The sequence below is a fragment of the Lissotriton helveticus genome, chromosome 4_1 (assembly GCF_964261635.1).
Source record: "Lissotriton helveticus chromosome 4_1, aLisHel1.1, whole genome shotgun sequence".
NCBI lineage: Eukaryota > Metazoa > Chordata > Amphibia > Caudata > Salamandridae > Lissotriton > Lissotriton helveticus.
Window position 1 is genome coordinate 135,609,422 of NC_136063.1, and position 21,103 is coordinate 135,630,524.

The following is a 21,103-nucleotide window of genomic DNA, read 5'->3' on the forward strand; positions in this document are numbered from 1 at the left end:
AAGAACCGCAGTAGGAAATGAAAAAAACTGAGCATATGAAAACACCTAGCTAATGACTGTCTCAACTGGTTTCAGGCCTGTTGCACCTGGACTTCATCAGGAGTGAGAGACCGTAAAGTAAAAAGAGGAAAATGTCATATACAAGGTGCATACAATGAAGGAAGATGGCTATCTATGTAGTGTACCAAATGTAGGGGTACACTAAGCAGATAGTACAGGCGACCCTTATGGGCTTACAGGGGTTAAATTATTAATCCCAAAAGCTCTTTTTTGTGGTAGTGTGGGCTTATCAGAGGGTAGTGTTAAGAACACAGAGTCAATAAATGAGACACTCAAGAAGAAACCCAAGAACAATTTTAGAAAAACAGTACATATTTTTATATTATTTTTGACACCAAGATCTTCAAGATTAGGTAAAAGTACTTTTCAAGTTATCAATATTTACAGGTAAGCTAAGATGTCAAACCAATGCCCTTTTACGCAGAAATGCTTTCCTATAGAGAAAGAAATATACTGCATGCAGGTACTTGCTATCGTATTTCGGGGGTCTCCTTTAGGACTTAAGGTGCTGGAGGGTCAAGGTCCAGAGGTCCACCAGAAGTTTGGGGCACCTAGAAACAGGCTGAAGAGGGGGACAAGTCCGGGAGCACCCAATAGAAGGGCTCTGTTCGTGAGGGTCTTCAGAGCAGGGGGGGGGGGGGGGGGGGGGCGCAGTCGGTGCTCCTTGACTCAGGCCAGGCAGCTTGGGTGAATAGGGTTTCGGTTGCTTATTTCTGTGCTTCGAAGGCGCTCACGGTTCTCGGTCAGACATGCAGAGGAGGACAAACATAGGATAGCAGGGCCACACTTGGTGATGGCTTCTCTTTTGCTGGTGTCGGTCTCGGCGGTGTTGATGTCGGGGCTGGACACTGAACAAGCCTTGGTTGCCACAAGGGGTTCAGTACCCAGAAAATTGGTGCAGGGTTGCTCCTGAGGATCCTGGAGACTCCAAGCGTTGGGGGGGGGGGGGGAGGGGGAGGAGGTGTGTGGAAAGGAGGGAAGGGGGAGACAGATTTGACCTACGTTGTCCTTGGTCAGGGGTCGTCGCGCCTGCAGGGAAGTGGTTCCTCCAATTCAATGGAGACGTTGGCCGAGTGACATAGTGCTGCCAGCCCTGCAGGGCTTTTGGAAGATGCACAGCTGCAGGTCGAATCAGGTTCTCTGCGATTGTTGGGACAGGAGCAGGCGGGTAGGGTCTAGCCCAAAACTCCTTCTTTCAAGCAGTCAAATCTTAGCTCCTGGTGTCAGAGGCCCATCTAAATACTCAATACAGGAGCGTTAAGGGGAGTGTTGGGTAGTAGCCAATGGGTTACCTTTCCTTGGGGTGACTACCCCCCCCTATATGACCAATTCCGCCAAAACCAATATTGTGGAACCCTTTTTCGCTGAGCACATCGGGCAGATCACCTTATGGGTGTGGGTAGTCTGGTGGTGCAACACGCCCACTAGCATCGCTAATTTCCCACCTGTCCTGGTGCCAATTGAGCCTCAGGGCTGAGGGTGATATCTCCCAGATCTGAGGGAAGTCGGGTTTGCATATCAAAGATGGCAGAGGCTTTGAAGTCCCTGGCCTTGGTAAGCAGATTAACTAGCCATCCTACTGGAGGAGGTGTTAACACCGTCCTCCGGAGCAGGCTTTATTTCCGCCCTCAGAGAGCGAGCTCTCACCTTCAGGGGGGGTCAGAAACAGGTCTGTGGTGGTAGGCTGGCCGAAACCAGTCAGTCAGCAAACTAGAAGATAGTAGGGTTTAGGGGGCACATCTAAGGTGAGCTCTGGGCTCATGTCAGGGCAAATCCAATACTGGCATCAGTAGGAGTTTGTCAAGTTGAAGTGTGATACCAAACACCATAGGTTTCAGTGAAGCCATTATGTAGCTGGGTAACTCATAATGCGCAGTGCCCAGTACATATACTTAAGATGGCTTCCCTGTTCACTGTACCATCTAGCAATTGAACTAGACAGAACAGTGGCATATCTGCTCATGCAGATATGCCCGCACATGTAATTTAAAAGCACCTGGCCTGATGTAGGGGTGACTTGGATATATTCCATGCAGTGACTCTAGAATGCCCACAGTGAGTGTGCCAAGTTGTATTTTCACTCATAGCTTGTACCATGACACATAGTCTGCAATGGCATGCAATTTGTATGGGGATCCCTTATGAAATGAAAATTAAATGAAAATTACACTTATAAAGCGCATGGCTACCCGGAGGCCTCCCAACGCTGGACATGACCAGTACTCAGAAACACAGACATTAGTGGAAAAGGTAAATTTTCAGTTGTTTATGGAAGATATGGTGGCTGGGTTCCCTGCGGAGATGGCGTGGGAGTGCATTACAGAGTTTTGCCACGTTGAGGGAAAAGCGTTAACCACCGCTTCTAGACCTCTTGATCCTTGGGGTTTCAATTAGGTGAAGTTCATCCGATAAAAGTTTCCTCCTCACTTTATAGGGGTGGATCATGGCCGAAATTAATGGTAGACCCTTCCCTTCCAAGGAATTATGGACGATGTAGAGAGCTTTAAGGCCAATTCTTTCCCTCACTGGAAGTCAATCGAGGGAGGAAAGGGCCGGTTTGGCCGAGAGGCGCTTTGACATACCCAGCAAGAGTCTCGCTGCGCAGTTTTGGAACATTTGTAGTTTGATTACTGCGGTCGGGCCCCTAGATAAGAGTGCATTTCCATAGTCTATCCTTGAGAGTATCAGATATTGGACTAGGAGTTTTTTTGCTTGAGGGGGGAGAAGGTGGAGCACCTTTCTGGCTGTTCTGAGCAGGCCGAAGCATGTTGCAACCGTCTTCTTGGCTTGCGTCTTGAATGCCAGGTTCTGGTCTAGCCAGTTACCTAGACTCAGTCAGTCAAAATACACTTTATTCGATTTTTAAAAAATCATAAAAGGCACATACAATACATATACATTATAATCGACAGTTCATTTATGTACAAAATCAGTGCAGGTCATGATTAGACTGTTCTACATCGTATTTGGCACATAAAATTAAAAATCTGTTAAAACGATACCATGTTTACAATGAGGTGTTCAGTGGTACACATTTGTTCCTAATTCTAAAAGCTTCCGCTAGAAAACTGGCAACGCTAAAAGTGATGTAAATATTGCCCAACATCTGGAGGTGAATTAATGCGGGTCTGACTTGAATGAAGCCAGCCTCCCTCAAAACAGGTAACAGATGTTTTTTCCTAGCGGCGCAATAAAACCCACAAAACATCATAAAATGCATGGTATCTTGTTTTGAAAAATTATCACACTCACAGGGAGGGGCATCTTCTGGATTAGCCCATGATGGGTAACAACCTAAGGAAAATTGAATCAAGTTAAACCTGAATCTTGCTAATAGAAATCTATGAAGAGGTCTTGTAACAAATTTCAGGTATGGTTCCAAAGCGGGAGTAGTAATTAACATAGAGTGTGCTCTTACAGATGGTTTCATTATTTCCTTCTCCTCTATGTTAAGACGCACCCTCTCTATAATGGGCCTTAATCCATTTTACATCTTCTCTCCTGATGTTAGATGGAGATAAAAAAAAGTTCCGGTCTACCTAGAACAGAAAATGTGTTTTTTAAGTACTTCAGCCAAGGTATTTTCATGGCATGGTCCAAAGAAATGACATCCTCCAGAATAAGATGGTTCAAAGTTAACTCTGAATTAAGCCATGTCTTTGCCCAGAATAAGAGGGGTGCTAGGTTCAACTTATCTGCGATGTAAGGCAAACCCACTTCCTCATGGATAGAAAATGTAGGGGTGGATTTGGGGACTGAGAGCAATTGTCTGATTATCCCATTTTCTACCCTTTGGATTTTATCATAGGTAGCGTAGCCCCACAAGGCGGCCCCATAGGTGGCAATGGTAATACACTTGGTGTTATAGACCTTTAAAAGCGCTTCCATCGGCCTGGCCCCCAACCTTTTTGTAAAACCCAACAGTGCAGATGTCGAACGGGCCAAGGATAGACTCTTCGCCTTTATCTGGGGGGCCCAAAACTCCTTTTCGTCAAAAAGGACCCCCAGGTAAGGGAAGACCGGAACCCTGGAAACCACCTCGCCGTTACATGTGAAGCTTTTGGATCTAAGCTTTCCTCTCTGTTTACCCACTATCATGGAATGAGATTTTTTGGCGTTTACTCTCAAGTCAAGATTTTCTATGAAGGAACCAAAACGATCCAATAATGTCTGTAGACCGATACCTGTGCGTGCAATCAGTACGGCGTCGTCCGCGTATAGGAGGGCCGGGACCTGCAGTCCTCCCACACGCGGAACGTCTACCACCCCCTCCTCTAGATGTTTTCCCAACCCGTTTATGTAAATGGTGAAAAGGAGGGGGGCCAGGATGCACCCTTGGCGGACCCCTTTCTCCGACCTAAAAGTGTCGGTACACCTCCCCTCATTTGTGACACTTACCTTGGCAAATAGCTCCTGGTGCAAAGAGGCCATGAATGTGACCAGGGAAGGATATATCCCCATCTCAAAAAGGATTGACCACAATTTGGACCTGTTTACCAAGTCGAAGGCCGAGGAGAGGTCCATGAAAGCCAGATAAAGAGACCCCTCCCCGGCCACCGCGTATTTGGCAATTAACAGGTGCAAATTCGAACATTGGTCCAGAGTACCTCGTTTCTCTCTGAACCCATATTGTATATTTGATACCTAGACTCTTTATTTCGGACTTGGGGGCTGAGACTGGGCCCATGCAAGTTGGCCATATGGTCCCAAGATTCACATATAGGGGGTTGCCCATGATCATAATCTCCGTCTTTTCCCCACTGAGTTTCAGGTGGGAGGCCCCCATCCATTTAGCGACTTCGCATAGGCAGGTGTTCAGGGCCTCCGGGTGTTGTGTCGCTTGATTCAGTGATACGACCAGTTGGGTGTCATCTGCATAGGTAACCATGTGGATCCCAAAAGGGGCCACAACAGATGATAGAGGGGCCATATATACATTAAAAAGGGTTGGGCTTAATGATGAGCCATGGAGAATGCCACACAGCAAAGGCATGGGTTTGGAGCTCACACTTCCTTCAAAGATCTGGAAGGAGTGTCCTTCCAGCAAGGAGCGCTGCCACCTTAGTGCAGTTGAAACTACTCCTATGTTCCTGAGACGGTGAATCAGAACGTGGTGATTCGCCGTATTGCATGCTGCGCTCAAGTCAAGGAGTATGATGGATGCCAACCCTCCTGCATCTAAAATCTTCCTGCTTTCCTCCACCACCGCCAGCAGAGCAGGTTCCGTGTTTTGGCGGGGCGGAATCCTGTCTGGGAGGGGTGAAACAAGCTTGAGGATTCTAAAAAGTTTGAAAGAGTGTGGTTAACATATTTTTCGCCAATTTTGGCCATCCCGGGAGAAGGGAAATGGAGCGGTAGTTGCCTAGATCAGCAGGATCCAGATGTGGCTTCTTCAGGAGTGGTGTGGCTCACTGGTTAGAGGCGGCAGACCCGGAAGCAGAGAACGGCCCGGGACCAGGGTTCAATTCCCGACACGGCAGGGTCGTGGACCAGGGTCAGCGGACTCGATAATTCTCTCGCCTCGGTGCCTACTCTAACCAGGGATCACACTCGGCAACTCTGGGCATTAACCTTGCCTCATCTCTACAACGGCCCCCCACAGACGCCGGGGATGCCTGGTTTCACCTTGGAGATACCCAGAAGGGACCATCTCACAGGGAAAGCCAGGACAGGTTCCCCAGCGGTCTTCAGTGCCGGGACGCTTACAGGCAGCTGTGCGCTTTACAAGTCCCACACATTTACATTTTTACCATTGCCTTCTTCCAGCTGGGGAGGGGTGGTTTAGACTACTCCTGTGGCAAGTGAGGCATTGATTACGTTTGTGGCAGTAGGGGCAACTATGGTGGCGTAATACATGTTGCAGCCATTAGGGACCCTCTTTGGAACCCATGCCCTAGGTACCAGTACCACCTACTATGGACTTACAGGGTGCCAAAGTGTGTGCCAATTGTTTTACAAATAGACCATTTTACCTTGTTTTAGGGAAAGAGCACTGGCACTGGAGCTTGGTTGGCAGGCTTCAGTGCACTGTCAGTCAAAAACCAGCACCTAGTAGTTTTGATGGGAGCAATAAGTGTGGGGACAACTGCAACAAAAGTCCAGTTACCTACAGACAGGGCCTTTTCAATCACAGTATGTGGAGGTGGCAAAGAAGGAGAACGGACAGGTGTGTAGACCTAACAGCATGAACTAGCATTATCTGCATTACCATCCAGCCTCATACTAACCCGCCGACAAGCATCAGCGAGTGGGACTGCAGAGATCTGTGCCATCTGCTTGGCATCACACTGAAATCTGTTATAGCGAAAACTCACCTACATTTTTAGCTTGTTAACACCTAAAAACTTTTTTTTTAAAAACGTTTTAAGTACTTACCAACATCCAAGCTCAGACAGGCCTTCTTGTAACGGTCTGTGAGAGGGGGAAGGTCCCAGGAATGTACCTCAGCCAGCACCTAAAACGACAGAGCATTGTAAGGATTCGTCCTTAGAGGGAGTTATGAACACCTCTCTGTAAACTATTCTAGAAAAGAAGAGTAGGCACATTGAGCCTTCAAACACAGGCTAACAGATTACAGAGGAGACGTAGGACTCAGGGTCAGTGGAAAGGCCTCGTCATGGCCATGCAAGAGAAAGATCAACATCCAGCTGGAACAATGACCACACTGCGCTCACGCATCCTGAACTGCCAGAAATCTTTTGTGCCAATCACAACTGTAGAACCTCGCTGGCCGCACGGTCCTCAGGCTGGACATAGGTAGGCGAGCTCTTTAGCACTGAATTGCCTGCATTAGCTGCTGAGGAGTCAATGAGTGAAATTTAAGACCTATGCGTGGCTTGTCGAAATGTGACCATTTCCATTACTACACTCTTTCATGTAGTCTTTGATCCTACCACTTTCACTATGTCTGCCTACGTTTTAGAAGAAATAGGCTGGTGGAAGAACATTTTTGAATGAGGACGATGGACTACAGAAGAATGAGGGTTAGAAATTGATTTATTTGGAGGTTCAGACATAAAAAAAAAATCAAATATAAAATATATACACATCTGAATTCAGTAGGATTATAAATTACAATTGTCAATTTAATACAGCTGATAAAAGTATAGATGTATTACTCATAAATTATAATCTTCACCCCAGATAAAGCTACTCAAGGAGACGCAATACAAAATAAGAGAAAAAGTTTATACCGACTAACTTGACTGATTTCATCTATAGCATTGGTTCTTAACTTTTTGATCTCTGTGGCTTTTCTCCTGAATCACTATTGGAAGCCAGAAACCAGAGACTAAGCAATTTATTTGATTTGGACCGTCACATAATACACAAAAATACAGACACAAATACAGAAAATAATATTGATCAAATAAATACACAAATTATAAAATGTATTTATTTCAGAATGACAAAATATACAACATTTTAATATTAATGGAAAGGTGGAGATTTTAAACATTTATTTTCATTCCTAAAAAAGGACATGAAATGTTATATATAGAGAGCACATAACTATCTTTTTGCTCCTAATGCATGACCTCTTTTTGTCTGCACATACCATTGCTTTCATTGAGGCAATTGATCATCCATACCAGATTTTGCATACTTTTGTTGCTCCCACAATTGATGCTAAGAATACCAACATAACTTTTAGCCTTCAATTTCAAAACATCTTCAGTTACAGAGCAATTAATACATTTCACTTTCGGTCTTTATGTGCATATACAGTTGTGGACCATCTGAGTAGGCACTGAGAACTCTCAGGCATCAGTGAACCACATGCTAAGAACTGCTGATCTACTGGATGGCATTTTGTTGTAAATTTACCTAAATCACTACTTAGCCAAGTATAATATGGGAAATGCAAGTGCCTTAAATGACTGTGGAGTGCCGCTTGGGCCTGCAGGACCTGGGAGGTGCGAGGACTGTACAACCATAGACAGACTTTAGTTCCTGCAGGATGGGATCTACGATACATGCATGTGTCCCACCTAACACCTTTGGGCACAGACATGACTGCAGCTCATACTGTCACAACTTTTCTCCAAAACATATGTTTGGTCATCAGGAGGATTAATCAGAGGCACAGCCATGGCACACTTCTAGCACCAAGGGCGACCTAAAGTCAAGTCTCTGAGGCTGCAGCACTGTTCGTGCTGTAACTGAAGTAGACAACTTAAGAAGTTGAACGAGCTGAAGCTCAGGCCATATAAAATATAGTCATTGACCATGAGTTTGCCATTAATTATTGGTGTGCGCCTACTGCTAGCAATGCAGGTGCACCTCCTTACAGCGTCCCTATTCTGACCAAATAGCACTCTTTGAGTTGGCTTGGTCAGGAATGTTCTTTTAAATGAGACACTTTCGGGGATCTCAGCCACGTGGGAACTTTCAAGACCTACGTTACTGGAACATACCATGTGTCAGAATGAGATGATGGAACCATGCGCGACACTCCCCTCGTTACTAACTAAAAGTTTACTGTAGAATGCTGAAGTTCTGATGCTTCAACAGGTCTTGCACTTGAAGCAGATAACCATCCTACTGCACAATATATACTGGCAACCCAGAAGAGTAGAAATACAGCAAGTAGTGAAACAAAATTCTGCATTTGAGGGGTCCAGCTATTGCAGATCATAGAGGACAATATGAGAATCAGCAAGGGGCAGCACAAGAAACAAGCATGAGACAGATTAATTTACCCTGCAACAACTTAAATCAGCAGAAAGGGAGAAAGACAGTCAACAAATAGTAAAACAGCAATAAGAGCCCAAAGGGGCACACTCAAGGTCATATTTGAAACACACATTATAGGACAGAGCTGCAACACACAAGAAGGTGGAAAAACATACACACGGTAGGAGAGGTTTGGACAATCAAATAAGGGTCTGAAATTCTGACTAGTGTTAGCCCATACATGGATAAATATACATGCACCCACCTCCTCGTTACTTTGAAGTACATGCAGTATCAAATCCTGAGATGCCAGTAAGGCCCCCTCTTTCTTCAGGGTCAGCCTAGGCAGCAGCCCACACATCTGGTAGTAACGTTTCGAGGCCTGCTCTTCCAGCCAGGATACTGGACGGGTCTCGCTCCCACTGAATATGAAGAAACAAACAGCTGAGTTCATTCAATTTTTAATTCAGTGCAGTTAAAATAACAGAAAATGGGAAATCACACAAGTAATTCCCAGCTTTGGCTATCGACACCGTTTTCCAAACTTTTGATCTGAGATTAGTAAAAATATATATATCTTCAATGTGCAGGTCTTCAATTCCTACAACACAGTCAAGATTCTCTGAACAAGCACATACTGAATTCTTTTAAAGTCTTCATGTAGAGAACTGTTAGATCAACTGCACTGCTATTTTCACTGCAGGAAGGATGGCTGGTCCACAGAGAAACACTAGGGAGTGATATTAAATACTAATACTGTATTTTTAGACTATGGCCAGCTAAAAGAATGTAACCACAATTTTCAATAGCTATCAAAAATCCAATTGAACGATGAAGTCAGATTAGTAATACATGTTAAGGAAAGGTAACTTTTAGAAAGTTACCCTGTACCTGCCAGAACAGTCAGAAGGCTAATTGGCATGAGCCTCTGTCAGCTCTCAGCCTCTGCTCATCCTTAAATAAAGGTGAAAAATGTGTGAAATGCCAACCAGGAGCAAACAAAGGCTGACCTGAATCGGTAGAAGTGACTCCTCTAAATTCCACAGAATATGCAGGAGGATGGACGGGGTGGGGGGGGGTTGATTTGGGCACTACAGTATCAAATCGTGCCTGATTTGCGATTGCCACTGCTCGGTTTGGATAAAACACTAGTGGTGCACTTGAAACAAAGAGAACAGGATGCAAAGGCAATGCTTGTGTATCCACTGCTGAAGGACCCTGCTTTTGTTCTACCAGACTTCTGCCTCTAGGTTTGTTGTGGATAGAGTACCTATATCTAACTGAATTTTAGTGTTAGATATGGGGAGCGGGGATGGGATCCTAGGATTCTCATAGTATGCTCCCCACGAATACAAGCGGACCTTAGAGCCCAGGCTCAGTATGGACGAAGACTATCACCATCTTGAAAATGTCCTAACACATTGTATTTTGGGCCTGTTTGCAGTAAAGCAAACAGGACCTACTTCAAAATGTGGGTAGTGCTGATCCCAGGAACGTTTTACCCCACTGGTCAGGAGGGGCCAAGAGTCACCACACCCCCAGCTCGTGCCAGGAATAAATGGGCATCTCCAGGCACCCACTTCAGAAAACTTTTTAGACCTACAATAGACCAGAAGAGGACAGGACCTGCTGTCCGTGACCTATGAGGAGAGCTGAAGGACTGGACCCGCTCCCTCTTGTAATCAAAGGCCTTTCCAGGAAGTACCCAGGTGACCACCGGCAACTGGACCTGGACTGGATCATTCTGTCGGTGTGTGCCTGACACCCTTTGAGATTTGAAGTGCCACACCGAGGTCCTTCGTTTGGCTTCAGAAGTGTACTCCTGTGGTGGATTACAACTTGATAGAGTAAATCAGAAGCTAAAATCTTTGACCAGGACGAACCTGGTTGGTGTATCTGGCCTGCGGTCCATTAGGGTCAGCCTTAAATTCTGTCTAGGTTCTGGTCAATCGTAACCATTGACTATTATTGGCGCTTTGTGCTTTGGCATATTTTTATTGTTTTACCTTTTGAATATATTGCTATCTCTAAACTGCATAAATGATGTACAGATTGCCTTAGCTAAGCCGGGCTGCTCTGTTCCATTGCTACCAGGTGGTTGAGCTCAGGTGACTTTGCTGGATCACCCTGCTAAGGGCAGTGATCATTCGTTTAGGTGGTTTATCACCCATCCTAATTAATGATCAATTTCTTTCATCTAGCTTCCAAATTTCTCAATTTAAATTAAAAAATTGAGGAGGGCATCTTTTTCGGCTGAATAATTTCCTCAATATTATGAAGTTGCTTAGGACTTTAACTTGCTGTACCACTCGTAGGATTTGATTTAGGGTAGTGAGTTTTTTTTCTTTAAACAATTTTGGTCATTATGATGTTTTGATATTTACAGTTTGTAGTTTTATATTTGTCCTCCAGCTTTGTACTATTTGGTTGGTATCCTGCACCTTAAAACTTGATTGTTTTCTGGCAATGTTGCACAATATCAAATTTAACACATACACATGTTGCCATTATAGGCTAGTTCACGGGTAAGAAAGAACACAATAGGTAGTAAATGGAACAAAGTTGACACGATAGAAAGTCTTTTTGTTCTTAAAGGATAGAATGAATAAAACTTTATTTTTGGTTACTCAAAACCATTAAAATAGGGCGTCAAACTACAAATAAACATGATTGTCAGGCCAAAGTAAAAGAACTAACTTAAAAATAGATAAAATCAAAGACACAATTAAAAAAGGTTCATTAGTCCATTTCTATGTGGGCTGGTGAGTCTCGATAATTAGAGGGTAATTGACCGGTGGCCTAGCTGTGCGGGGCCATCAGTTTCTGGCGTGCCTGTTGAATGAATTTACTGAACACAGCCATATCTTTCACAGTTTCCATTGTGAATAGATAGTTGACGGCCTAATTTATTTTTCTAATTCCTTGTCTAAGTAAAATTGGCTTTAGGTAGCGGTTGCGCTCGGAAGACAACCCCGGGCAGCAGAATAGGATATGTGCAAAGCTCTCTTGTCTGTAGTTGCATAGGGGGCACTCAGAATGGGTTATATCAGATAACCCCGTGGAATAAAGGTCTTTAAGAGGGAGAGGATGTAATCTGAGTGCTAAAATCCTGTTTACTGCTTGTTTTCCCACCGCTTGGGTAAGATGGAGTTTCGAGGTCTGCGTCAACTGCGGGAGTTTTAGAGACTCGTGAAAGCCTCTTAATTCCAGTGCTTCCAAATCAGTTGTTGCGCTTTTAATGGCAGCATAGTTGATTAACTCGGGATCCCAATTATCCACTGCAAGATTCAAAATGTATTTGGCGGAGGAAAGACTATTTGACCACGGATTCCCTGCTTCCAGAAAGATATTCTTTATACTAAATTTCAAAGAGTTTTCTGGTGCCGCGGTAGTGAGGTAGTAGTATTTACTCATTAAGGCCAGTTCCTCAAGTTTTTGTTGTGAGAGGCCAAATTCAAGTCGCACTAAGGTGTTTCTGGAGCAGGAAGGTAGATGGAATAGCTTTTTGTACGCCGAGCAGTGAATTTTTTCCAGAGTACTTGATAGTTTTCCTGGGAAGGCCTGCTGGGCATAGTTCAATGATGGTATTAGCTTCGCCCTTAATACTCTTCGAATTGCTGTTGTCGTGGGGCTGTGTAAAGTGGCATGCAACTTCCCAAGGGCGTATGAGATGTGTTTCCCTTTTGTCCGTATTTTGTCCAGATGAACTCCCGGGAGCCCTGTCTCACTTAGCCATACCCCCAAGTAATTATATTGTTGTGTACTGTCCAACGTCAACTTTCCTATTCTCCATTTTATCAGTTTTTTTCTTCGGAAAAGGCCCGAATATTATTATTTTTGATTTGGCTGCATTCACGATCAGTTTATTCTTTGCATAATAATTGCCCAGAGAAGAAAAGCTTTTTGAAGCCAGATTTTGGTGTGATCTAGTAATACCAAATCGTCGGCGTACTGCAATAATTGAATCTATCAAAGGATAGTATTTGACCTTCCTTTGTTGAAAAGTAACTTCAAAAGCAAATGACCAGCCGACAGGTGTTTCGTCAAGCGGGCAAGGAGCCCGTGACTCTTCAGGGCTGTAAGCACAAATGGGGTAACGGTCCGTATAGCCGGTGATATTTCCGACCCGGCGTCTGGGGTCTGGGTTGAACGAATCAGCGATAGTGAGTCACTGTGGATTCAGAGACGGGCGGGTACATCCGTCTCAAACCAGCTAATGCCTGGGATATGGCAGCGGAGAGACGGGTCCTGTCTTCCTGGCCCTTTAGGAACCTATTCTACCATTTACTACCTATTGTGTTCTTTTGATTAAGAATTATATATGTATACACCTCGCTTAACATGTGCACAGGATTCTTGTCATAATTACCAAGTGGGCCCTGGCCACTCTCTGCAGAGGTTTCGGGGTCTCCTCTGACCTTGCTGCACCGTCTTCATTATTGTTGTTTTTTACCTAACACACCCCGCTACCAGTTAAGGTGCCACACTTCCTGTACACGTCAAAACCCTCCACAGGACCCACTAGTTCACGGGTACGTTGGTACTCATTCAGTCCCAGATGGATTTGACCTCACCACCATTCAATGAGAAGCTTAAACTTTCCACTACTCTCTGCTGTGGTTAGTGCCCCACTTCATTGCCTGATATTTTTAGACTGGCTACTACTAGAGCGCTGCCACACTTTGGGCCGCATCCAGAGGGTGGCTGACTCGGGAACAGGGTTCATGGTTTGATCCCCGGCGGCAGCTCAGCATCATGCGACTCTGGGCAATAGCACGCTTCATCTCCCAGACGGCCCTTAAGTGCCTTGAAACCCTTATGGGGTTGATATGATCACGCTTTGCAAATAGGAATTATTATTACACATGCTTCAGACTAATCCTTTGAAAAAGAACTGCCACAAATGTGTTGGGGCAGTGGGGAGGGAGGTTTGGGGAACAAGAGGGGTTGGGATGATAGGCGTAAAGGTGTGATTTTTAGTCCTGCAACCATGACCAATCAAACTACTTGCTCAAGTCTGGCCACCTGGTGCTTCTACACAGATGATCCAAAAGATAACTCCCCTCAGAATTACCTGTTATGATGGCCACATTCCCTTTAAGTCAAAGCAGCTACTATTAACAGTAAAGCATAAAGAGAGGGCAGAAACATATACCTCTGAACACCACAAATTGGTAGCCTGTGTGGGCATAGCCATTACCTGTGGGGCACGGGAATGAGGAAAATGTTATCTTGAACTCTGACCCGGACTCTAAGTGGTGGAGGGGCTGCAGGGTTGACAGCTGTGACCGGGTGCTGTGGAGAGAGAAAACAGACAAATGAAAAAGCAAATCAGCCACATAAACATGACCCCACCCATTCACACCTTCATTCAGAAAACCAAGGCAACAAGCACCTCCTTCAAGGCCTAAATTCAACCAAAGCATGTGGTGGCAAAGCCAATGGTCTCTCTTGTGTATACTGAAACATCTTTGGCGCTGCACAAGGGATGCCTTGGCTTGCGCTCGCAGACACTTCACTGCCTCAGCCAAGGACATTAGCTCTCAACCCGTTTGAGTTGATTGAAACCTGGAAGAAATAAAATGTAAGTACAATGAGGTTTGGCCCAAGTTGAATGTCACCTGCCGGGTATTAACGGTCATCTATCATATTTGCAAGCAGAGTGAAAAGCGCCACACCAACATTTAGCACACAAGCTGGTGATGGGAAACCGAACCTGCCGTTCATTTAGGCAAATAATGGCGCGTTTACTAAATGCGTCAAAAGTGCGTTCGACCACATCGAAGTCAAAAGATCCAGTTAAAAAAGATACACGAGCAACAAAATGATTTCTTGTTTGATTTCAAGACTGTAACCACGTTATTTATCACAGGAAAAGTGTCCTACAGAGAAAGCACTGTATTCCTTCAAAAGCTACATACTGTGAAGGCCTCAGCCTGCAGGAAATCCACTTGTCTGTCAGTTAGTTTACGACTGACCACAGGCTGCATGAGCACACAGAGACCCAGAGGCCTCCCTCCGTGCTAGAGACTGTCTCGAATGACCTAACAGAGAACATGCCCACCCACACTACCCTTTTTACACTCCCTGTTCTAACCAACCTCTGCTGCCTCTCTCACACGCTGCCCTGCTCCAAACACTCTAACCAAGCATGCCCCTACTGCCTAGGTGGCTACACACTCCTGTGCTCCTTGAAGTCCCTTTCTGACCCAATTCATTAAACCTCTGACCCAAATGGAGGGCTTGCATTTTAGGTAACCGTTCTTTAGCCAGTAAGATTCAGTCTTCCTAGTACTTCATAGTATATCCCATCAAGTGAGGGCACGTATAAAGAGGTGCCCACGAAGAGTGCAGCCAGTGAACCTGGCCTGCTCCTAGCAAGGATAAATGGCTCCTCACCAGCCCAATTTGTAAAGTGACCTGATAGCAGAAGCCCTAGGTGTAAGTTACTTTGGGCATTCCCGGGGACGGTCATCAGCATGTGCTACTTTCTTTTCACTCACAGAACCGAGAACAAGGCCTGGCATCTTGCTGCATTCACTCTGGGTTGGTTGGACTCTTGAGTCGAATCTCATACCATCTTATATATATATATATATATATATTTTTATCTAAACTTTATCATCTCTATCAAATAAAAGTTACAAAAGTAAATTATATTTACCTGAATGTTTCATAAATTTAGCCGTCACCTTTGGGGAATTATGAATTCCACTTTTCATTAATAAATGCTACATTAAATGCACTGCCCGTAAGACTACTGCATAACTGTGGTGTGGACTAAAGTGTATTCCACTGCTGATACACAATAAGTGGCATACCATGGAATTTTTCATTATTTTTTTCATTTCTAATACTTGCACACTGAAGTACAACTGCTGCGTTTCATGAGTGCGCTTAGTATAAACAACAAAGACTCTAAACTAACAGCATCAGATCTGCCCCAGGATGGACGACAGAAAGGCCTTCAGCACCTAATAAGTGACCTGCAACTCTAACAGAATGATATGGACCAGGGTTTCCGCCAGAGACGAAAGTCCTCTGAACTCTCCCTCCAGATGACCTCCGCCAACTCAGAAGTGATGCATGCATCACCACCGTCCTGTCTGGGTGGGGGAGGGACAGGAGTCTGCCGCTAGTCAGGTGGCGGACCAGCAGCCATCACTGCAGATCCTGTACAGTTACCAGAGGGCACTGACCGGCTGCCCTGGATCTGGACCCACTGGGACTTCAGATTCCACTGCATAACCTGCATGCACCATCTGACAAGCAGGATGCAGGAGGCTAACAGGCCAAAAATCCACGAAGCTGCTCTCACCGAGCTCAAGGATTGAGGCTGAAACATTGGGTCAGAGCCGGAATGTCCTCAATAAAGACAATCTTTGGAGCACACGACATGTCTGGAGTGATCTAAATTAATACTAGAAAGTCTGAAGCACATTTGGGAAACTGAATGAGATCTAGAATCGGTGTCGAGTTGTACTGATTACTGCTTGAACAAAATATATCAAGATGAGAAATATGGACATTTATTGGGTGCTGATCCTTTTTGGGTTTCGCCTGCCGAAGGCTGCGCTCTGCGCAGCTTTTCAGCGCAGGTGAAATCCTATGTTGACAATAAGGACTTCTGGAACGTCCCCCGGCTCTCATTGGCTAGCTCCATAAATGGAGGCTAGCCATTGAGTGCCGGATCTGTCCATCAAGGCCGGACCAGATTCGGGGGCGTTCCTGAGATTTTTTCCCTGGGCGGAGTTACGTTGTTTCCCGTTCCCTCCCCTTTCACTGAAAGTGATTTCAGATGCGCTGTCCATTCCCGCCCCCTCCGTGTGCCTTTCCGCCCCCCCCTCGTTGTCCTGTACACGTTTCCCGCCGTCCGTGTCCTCTCCCGCCCCCCTCCCGCCGTCCGTGTCCTCTCCCGCCCCCTCCCGCCGTCCGTGTCCTCTCCCGCCCCCCTCCCGCCGTTCGTGTCCTCTCCCGCCCCCCTCCCGCCGTCCGTGTCCTCTCCCGCCCCCCTCCCGCCGTCCGTGTCCTCTCCCGCCCCCCTCCCGCCGTCCGTGTCCTCTCCCGCCCCCCTCCCGCCGTCCGTGTCCTCTCCCGCCCCCCGTGTCCTCGTAGGTGCTTGTTTTACTATGACATGCTTTGTCTATGTCTCTGGCTAAACTCTCCCTTCTCATCCGGTGACTGCCTCAGGCTGCTGTAAGCCCTCTCACCCTGTATCTTTGGATGCGGTCCGCCTTCTCCACCTGTGTCCCAGGCTGCCGTCTCCCTCCTGACCCGTGCCTGTGTCTCTGGCTGCAGTCTCTCGTCTCACCTGGCGCCTGTATCTCCGGGTGCATTTAGTCCTTTCTCCATGAGGTCCTCGCGCCTGCCGTCCCCTGCCTTCCGGCGCCTGTGGCATGCCAGGTGCATAGTGGCAGGCGGTGCTGCAGGGGCCTGGGACGCTCGGCCTCCACCTGTACCGAGCAGGGGTTCGTGCAGCCGGACGCTTAGCCTGTTCTTACCTCACAGCTCCTTCGCCGGGTTGCGTTTCTCTTCCCGCTTGGCTTGTGTTCCTCACGAGCGAGCAATGGGTTGTGCCAGCAGCGCTCAGACCGAGAACAAGCGGCACAAAAGGCTGTCCGCAAAACCCGCCGACAGCCAAGGGAACGACAGACCGTCTGCGACACCCACCGAGAACCACGGGCATAACGGGCCCTCTGCAACCCCCACCGAGAACCACGGGCATAACGGGCCCTCTGCAACACCCACCCAGAGCATCGGCCCCGAGAAATCTGGTGAGAACTTCTTAACCCCTACTTTCATTTATGTAAGGTTTGCAGTTAGTTTTGCACGTGTGAGCTTGTGCACCTGTGCAAGGGTTAGCATATGCGGTGTACTTTCCTTAACCTTGCTCTGTTCTATAAAGAACAATACATCGTCTTCACTGAAGCATAAAAGCAATCATGTTTTCAAATCCAAAAACTTAAAAAACATCTTTAACAAATATCCAGTGTCACAGTCTGTTAGAATACTATCAGTAATGCAATCACCATACAACATCTCCGGGGGTAGAGGTTCGTGTCGTACGCCTGAAGTGTACGCGTTGGCCCTGCACCTGTCCCCGAGGCCGCACCGCACCCGAGAGCCGCACTGTACTTAAGTACAGGCCGCCCCGTGCCGCTGCCGCCTCTTGGGGAATCTGCCTGCCAGAGAGGACGTCTGCCCCAAGCCGGACCGGCTCGACAAGACCAGCATCCAGAGCCCGCCCCGCACCCCGCGTGTACCGCGCATCAACAGGTACTGAGCATTCCTTCCAAGGCAGCAAGAGCTGTACTGTACCCCCTCGGTGCGCCCTTAATCCAGAACTGCATAGTTGGGGGAAAGTACAATATTGGTAAAGCATTTAAGGAGGAACTCAGTTCACATCCCTTCACCTCACCTACCCCTTCATCACTCCACACAGACCCCCGCTACATCCCGTCTGTTATTCAGCTCCAGCCCCTGCCGAGCCTCAGCCAGGCTCCCTTCCAACCCTCTCATCCTATCCTTCTCACATCTCCTTCACTTCGTCCCTCCTTCTCTCCACTACCCGGTTTCACTCAGCTCCAGCCCCTGCCGAGCCTCAGCCAGGCTCCCTTCCAACCCTCTCATCCTATCCTTCTCGCATCTCCTTCACTTCGTCCCTCCTTCTCTCCACTACCCGGTTTCACTCAGCCATTCTTCCCTCTGCAGCCAGCTTGTCCGGCCCCCTTCCTTCAGCTCTCTTGACGTTTCTTCTCTTCATCTCCTCCCTCATCTCCTCCCTTCCATTCCGGCCCCTTCCCTTCGTACCCACTTCCTACGACCCTCCCTATCCCTACACCCAATAACTCTATCCCTCCCTCGTCCTTGTATACCACGTCCACCATCCGTCCTTGGCGCTCCACCCCCCTCCCTACGACCCCCTCGTCCCTCCTTCACCCCATCTCTTTTTGCCCGCCATCCCCCATTCACAGCATAATCTGAAAAAGTGTGGGCAGAAGGTGAGGTGGGGAGCTAGAAGGGGGAAGGAAGGGAGAGAATCGGGTGCTAGAAAAGTTTACGCTATATAAAACTGCATTAAGTAAAATAAATACTTGCACCCATTCACAGCATAATCTGAAAAAGTGTGGGCAGAAGGTGAGGTGGGGAGCTAGAAGGGGGAAGGAAGGGAGAGAATCGGGTGCTAGAAAAACTCGAGGACGATTACTTCATATAATGTTTTACACATCGTTTTATTTTATTTTAATTGTAACGGATCTTTGTGCAGTGTGTAGAGTGCAGAGTAGTGAGTGCAGAGTGCAGAGTAGTGAGTGTGCAGAGTAGTGAGTGTGCAGAGTAGTGAGTGTGCAGACTAGTGAGTGCAGAGTGTGAGTGCAGAGTGCAAAGTGAGTGTGCAGAGTAGAGAGTGCAGAGTAGAGAGTGCAGAGTAGAGAGTGCAGAGTAGAGAGTGCAGAGTAGAGAGTGCAGAGTGACTAGGGAGTGCAGAGTGACTAGGGAGTGCTAGGGAGTGCAGAGTGCTAGGGAGTGCAGAGTGACTAGGGAGTGCTAGGGAGTGCAGAGTGACTGCAGACATTAAGCTAATGGCAATGTAAACAACAATGCCATTTATTTATCTGTTCTCAAAACCAACACATAAATACAAATTTTGTCATTTACAATGCCAATAGCTCTAACTTTTCCAAAGGCGAAACCATTGCATTGTAAATGCTTGTTCAGTATAGAAGTGTGTGGATTGTATCCGCCGATAGGGGCTCAGGAGGCTGTTTTCACCTGATTTAAGCACCACTTTCTAAGATTAAACCCTACACTTTGTTGGGTGCGGCGGCAAAAGTCTAAGCCGCCTCCTTGTAAATCGCTTGATGCCCTCACATGTAGTATAATGCACCCTGCATTAGGGCTAGAAGGGATGCTGTAGGGTGACTTACGTATATTCCAAGCAGTGACTCTGGCATGGTACACACTGAGAGTGCCATGTCCTGTTTTCGCTCATGGTTTGCATAATGACACACAATCAATCAATCAATCAATCAAAGCATTTATATAGCGCACTACTCACCCGGAGGGTCTCAAGGCGTTGGGGGAGGGGGGTCCGCTACTGCTCGAACAGCCAGGTCTTGAGTTGCTTCCTGAAGGCGAGGTGGTCCTGGGTCAGGCGGAGCTGGGTCGGGAGGGAGTTCCATGTCTTGGCGGCGAGGTAGGAGAAGGACCGTCCCCCTGTGGTGGCTCTTCGGATGCGGGGGACGGCGGCAAGGGCGTGGCCGGTCGATCGAAGCTGGCGTTTGGGAGCGTAGAAGTTGAGGCGGCTGTTGAGGTATCCTGGTCCTTAGTTGTGTAGGGCTTTGTGTGCGTGGGTGAGGAGTCGGAAGGTGATTCTCTTGTTGACCGGGAGCAAGTGCAGGTCTCTCAGGTGTCCGGAGATGTGGCTGCGACGGGGGATGTCCAGGATGAGACGTGCTGAGGCGTTCTGGATCCGCTGGAGTTTCTTCTGGAGCTTGGCAGTGGTTCCGGCGTAGAGGGAGTTGCCGTAGTCCAGACGGCTGGTGACGAGGGCCTGGGTGACCGTCTTCCTGGTCTCGGTGGGGATCCACCGGAAGATCTTACGTAGCATGCGCAGGATGTTGAAGCACGACGAGGAGACGGCGTTGGCTTGTCTGGTCATGGAGAGGGAGGAGTCCAGGATGAAGCCTAGGTTGCGTGTGTGGTCTGTTGGTTTGGGTGCGCTGCCTAGGGCGGGGGGCCACCAGGAGTCGTCCCAGGCGGAGGGTGAGGATCCCAGGATGAGGACTTCCGTCTTGTCCGAGTTCAGTTTCAGGCGGCTGTTCTTCATTCATTCGGATACTTCTTTCATCCCTTCGTGAAGGTGGGCTCTGGCGGTGGCGGGGTCGTTGGTGAGGGAGAGAATCAGCTGGGTGTCGTCGGCGTAGGAGATGATGTTGAGGTTGTGCTGGCGTGCGATGTCTGCGAGGGGGCTCATGTAGACGTTGAAGAGGGTTGGACCGAGCAAGGAGCCTTGAGGAACGCCGCAGATGACTTCGCTGGCTTCAGATCTGAACGGGGGGAGGCGGACTCTCTGTGTCCTTCCGGCGAGGAAGGAGATGATCCACTCCAGTGCCTTCTCCTGGATTCCGACGTTGTTGAGTCGCTGCACTAGTGTACGGTGGCAGACAGTGTCGAAGGCCGCGGAGAGGTCTAGGAGGATGAGGGCTGCTGTTTCTCCGCTGTCAAGCAGCGCTCGGATGTCATCGGTGGCTGCGATCAGGGCGGTCTCGGTGCTGTGGTTGGCCCGGAAGCCGGACTGCGAGGGGTCGAGGGATCCGTTCGTCTCGAGGAAGGCGGCCAGCTGCTTGTTGACGGTCTTCTCGGCGAC

At 47.5% G+C, this 21,103-nt stretch overlaps 1 protein-coding gene across 2 annotated transcripts in view; it reads right to left on the minus strand.

Moving 5' to 3' along the window:
- Positions 1 to 21,103, minus strand: part of TONSL (tonsoku like, DNA repair protein) — a 347,227-nt gene that overhangs the window by 31,107 nt on the left and 295,017 nt on the right. For both annotated transcript variants that reach the window (XM_078686541.1, XM_078686542.1), the window contains 3 exons: positions 13,937 to 14,031; positions 9,002 to 9,158; positions 6,436 to 6,514 (listed from right to left, as the gene is read on the minus strand). In XM_078686541.1, coding sequence (XP_078542667.1) covers positions 6,436 to 6,514; positions 9,002 to 9,158; positions 13,937 to 14,031 — 331 coding nt within the window. The remainder of the gene's footprint in view (positions 1 to 6,435; positions 6,515 to 9,001; positions 9,159 to 13,936; positions 14,032 to 21,103) is intronic.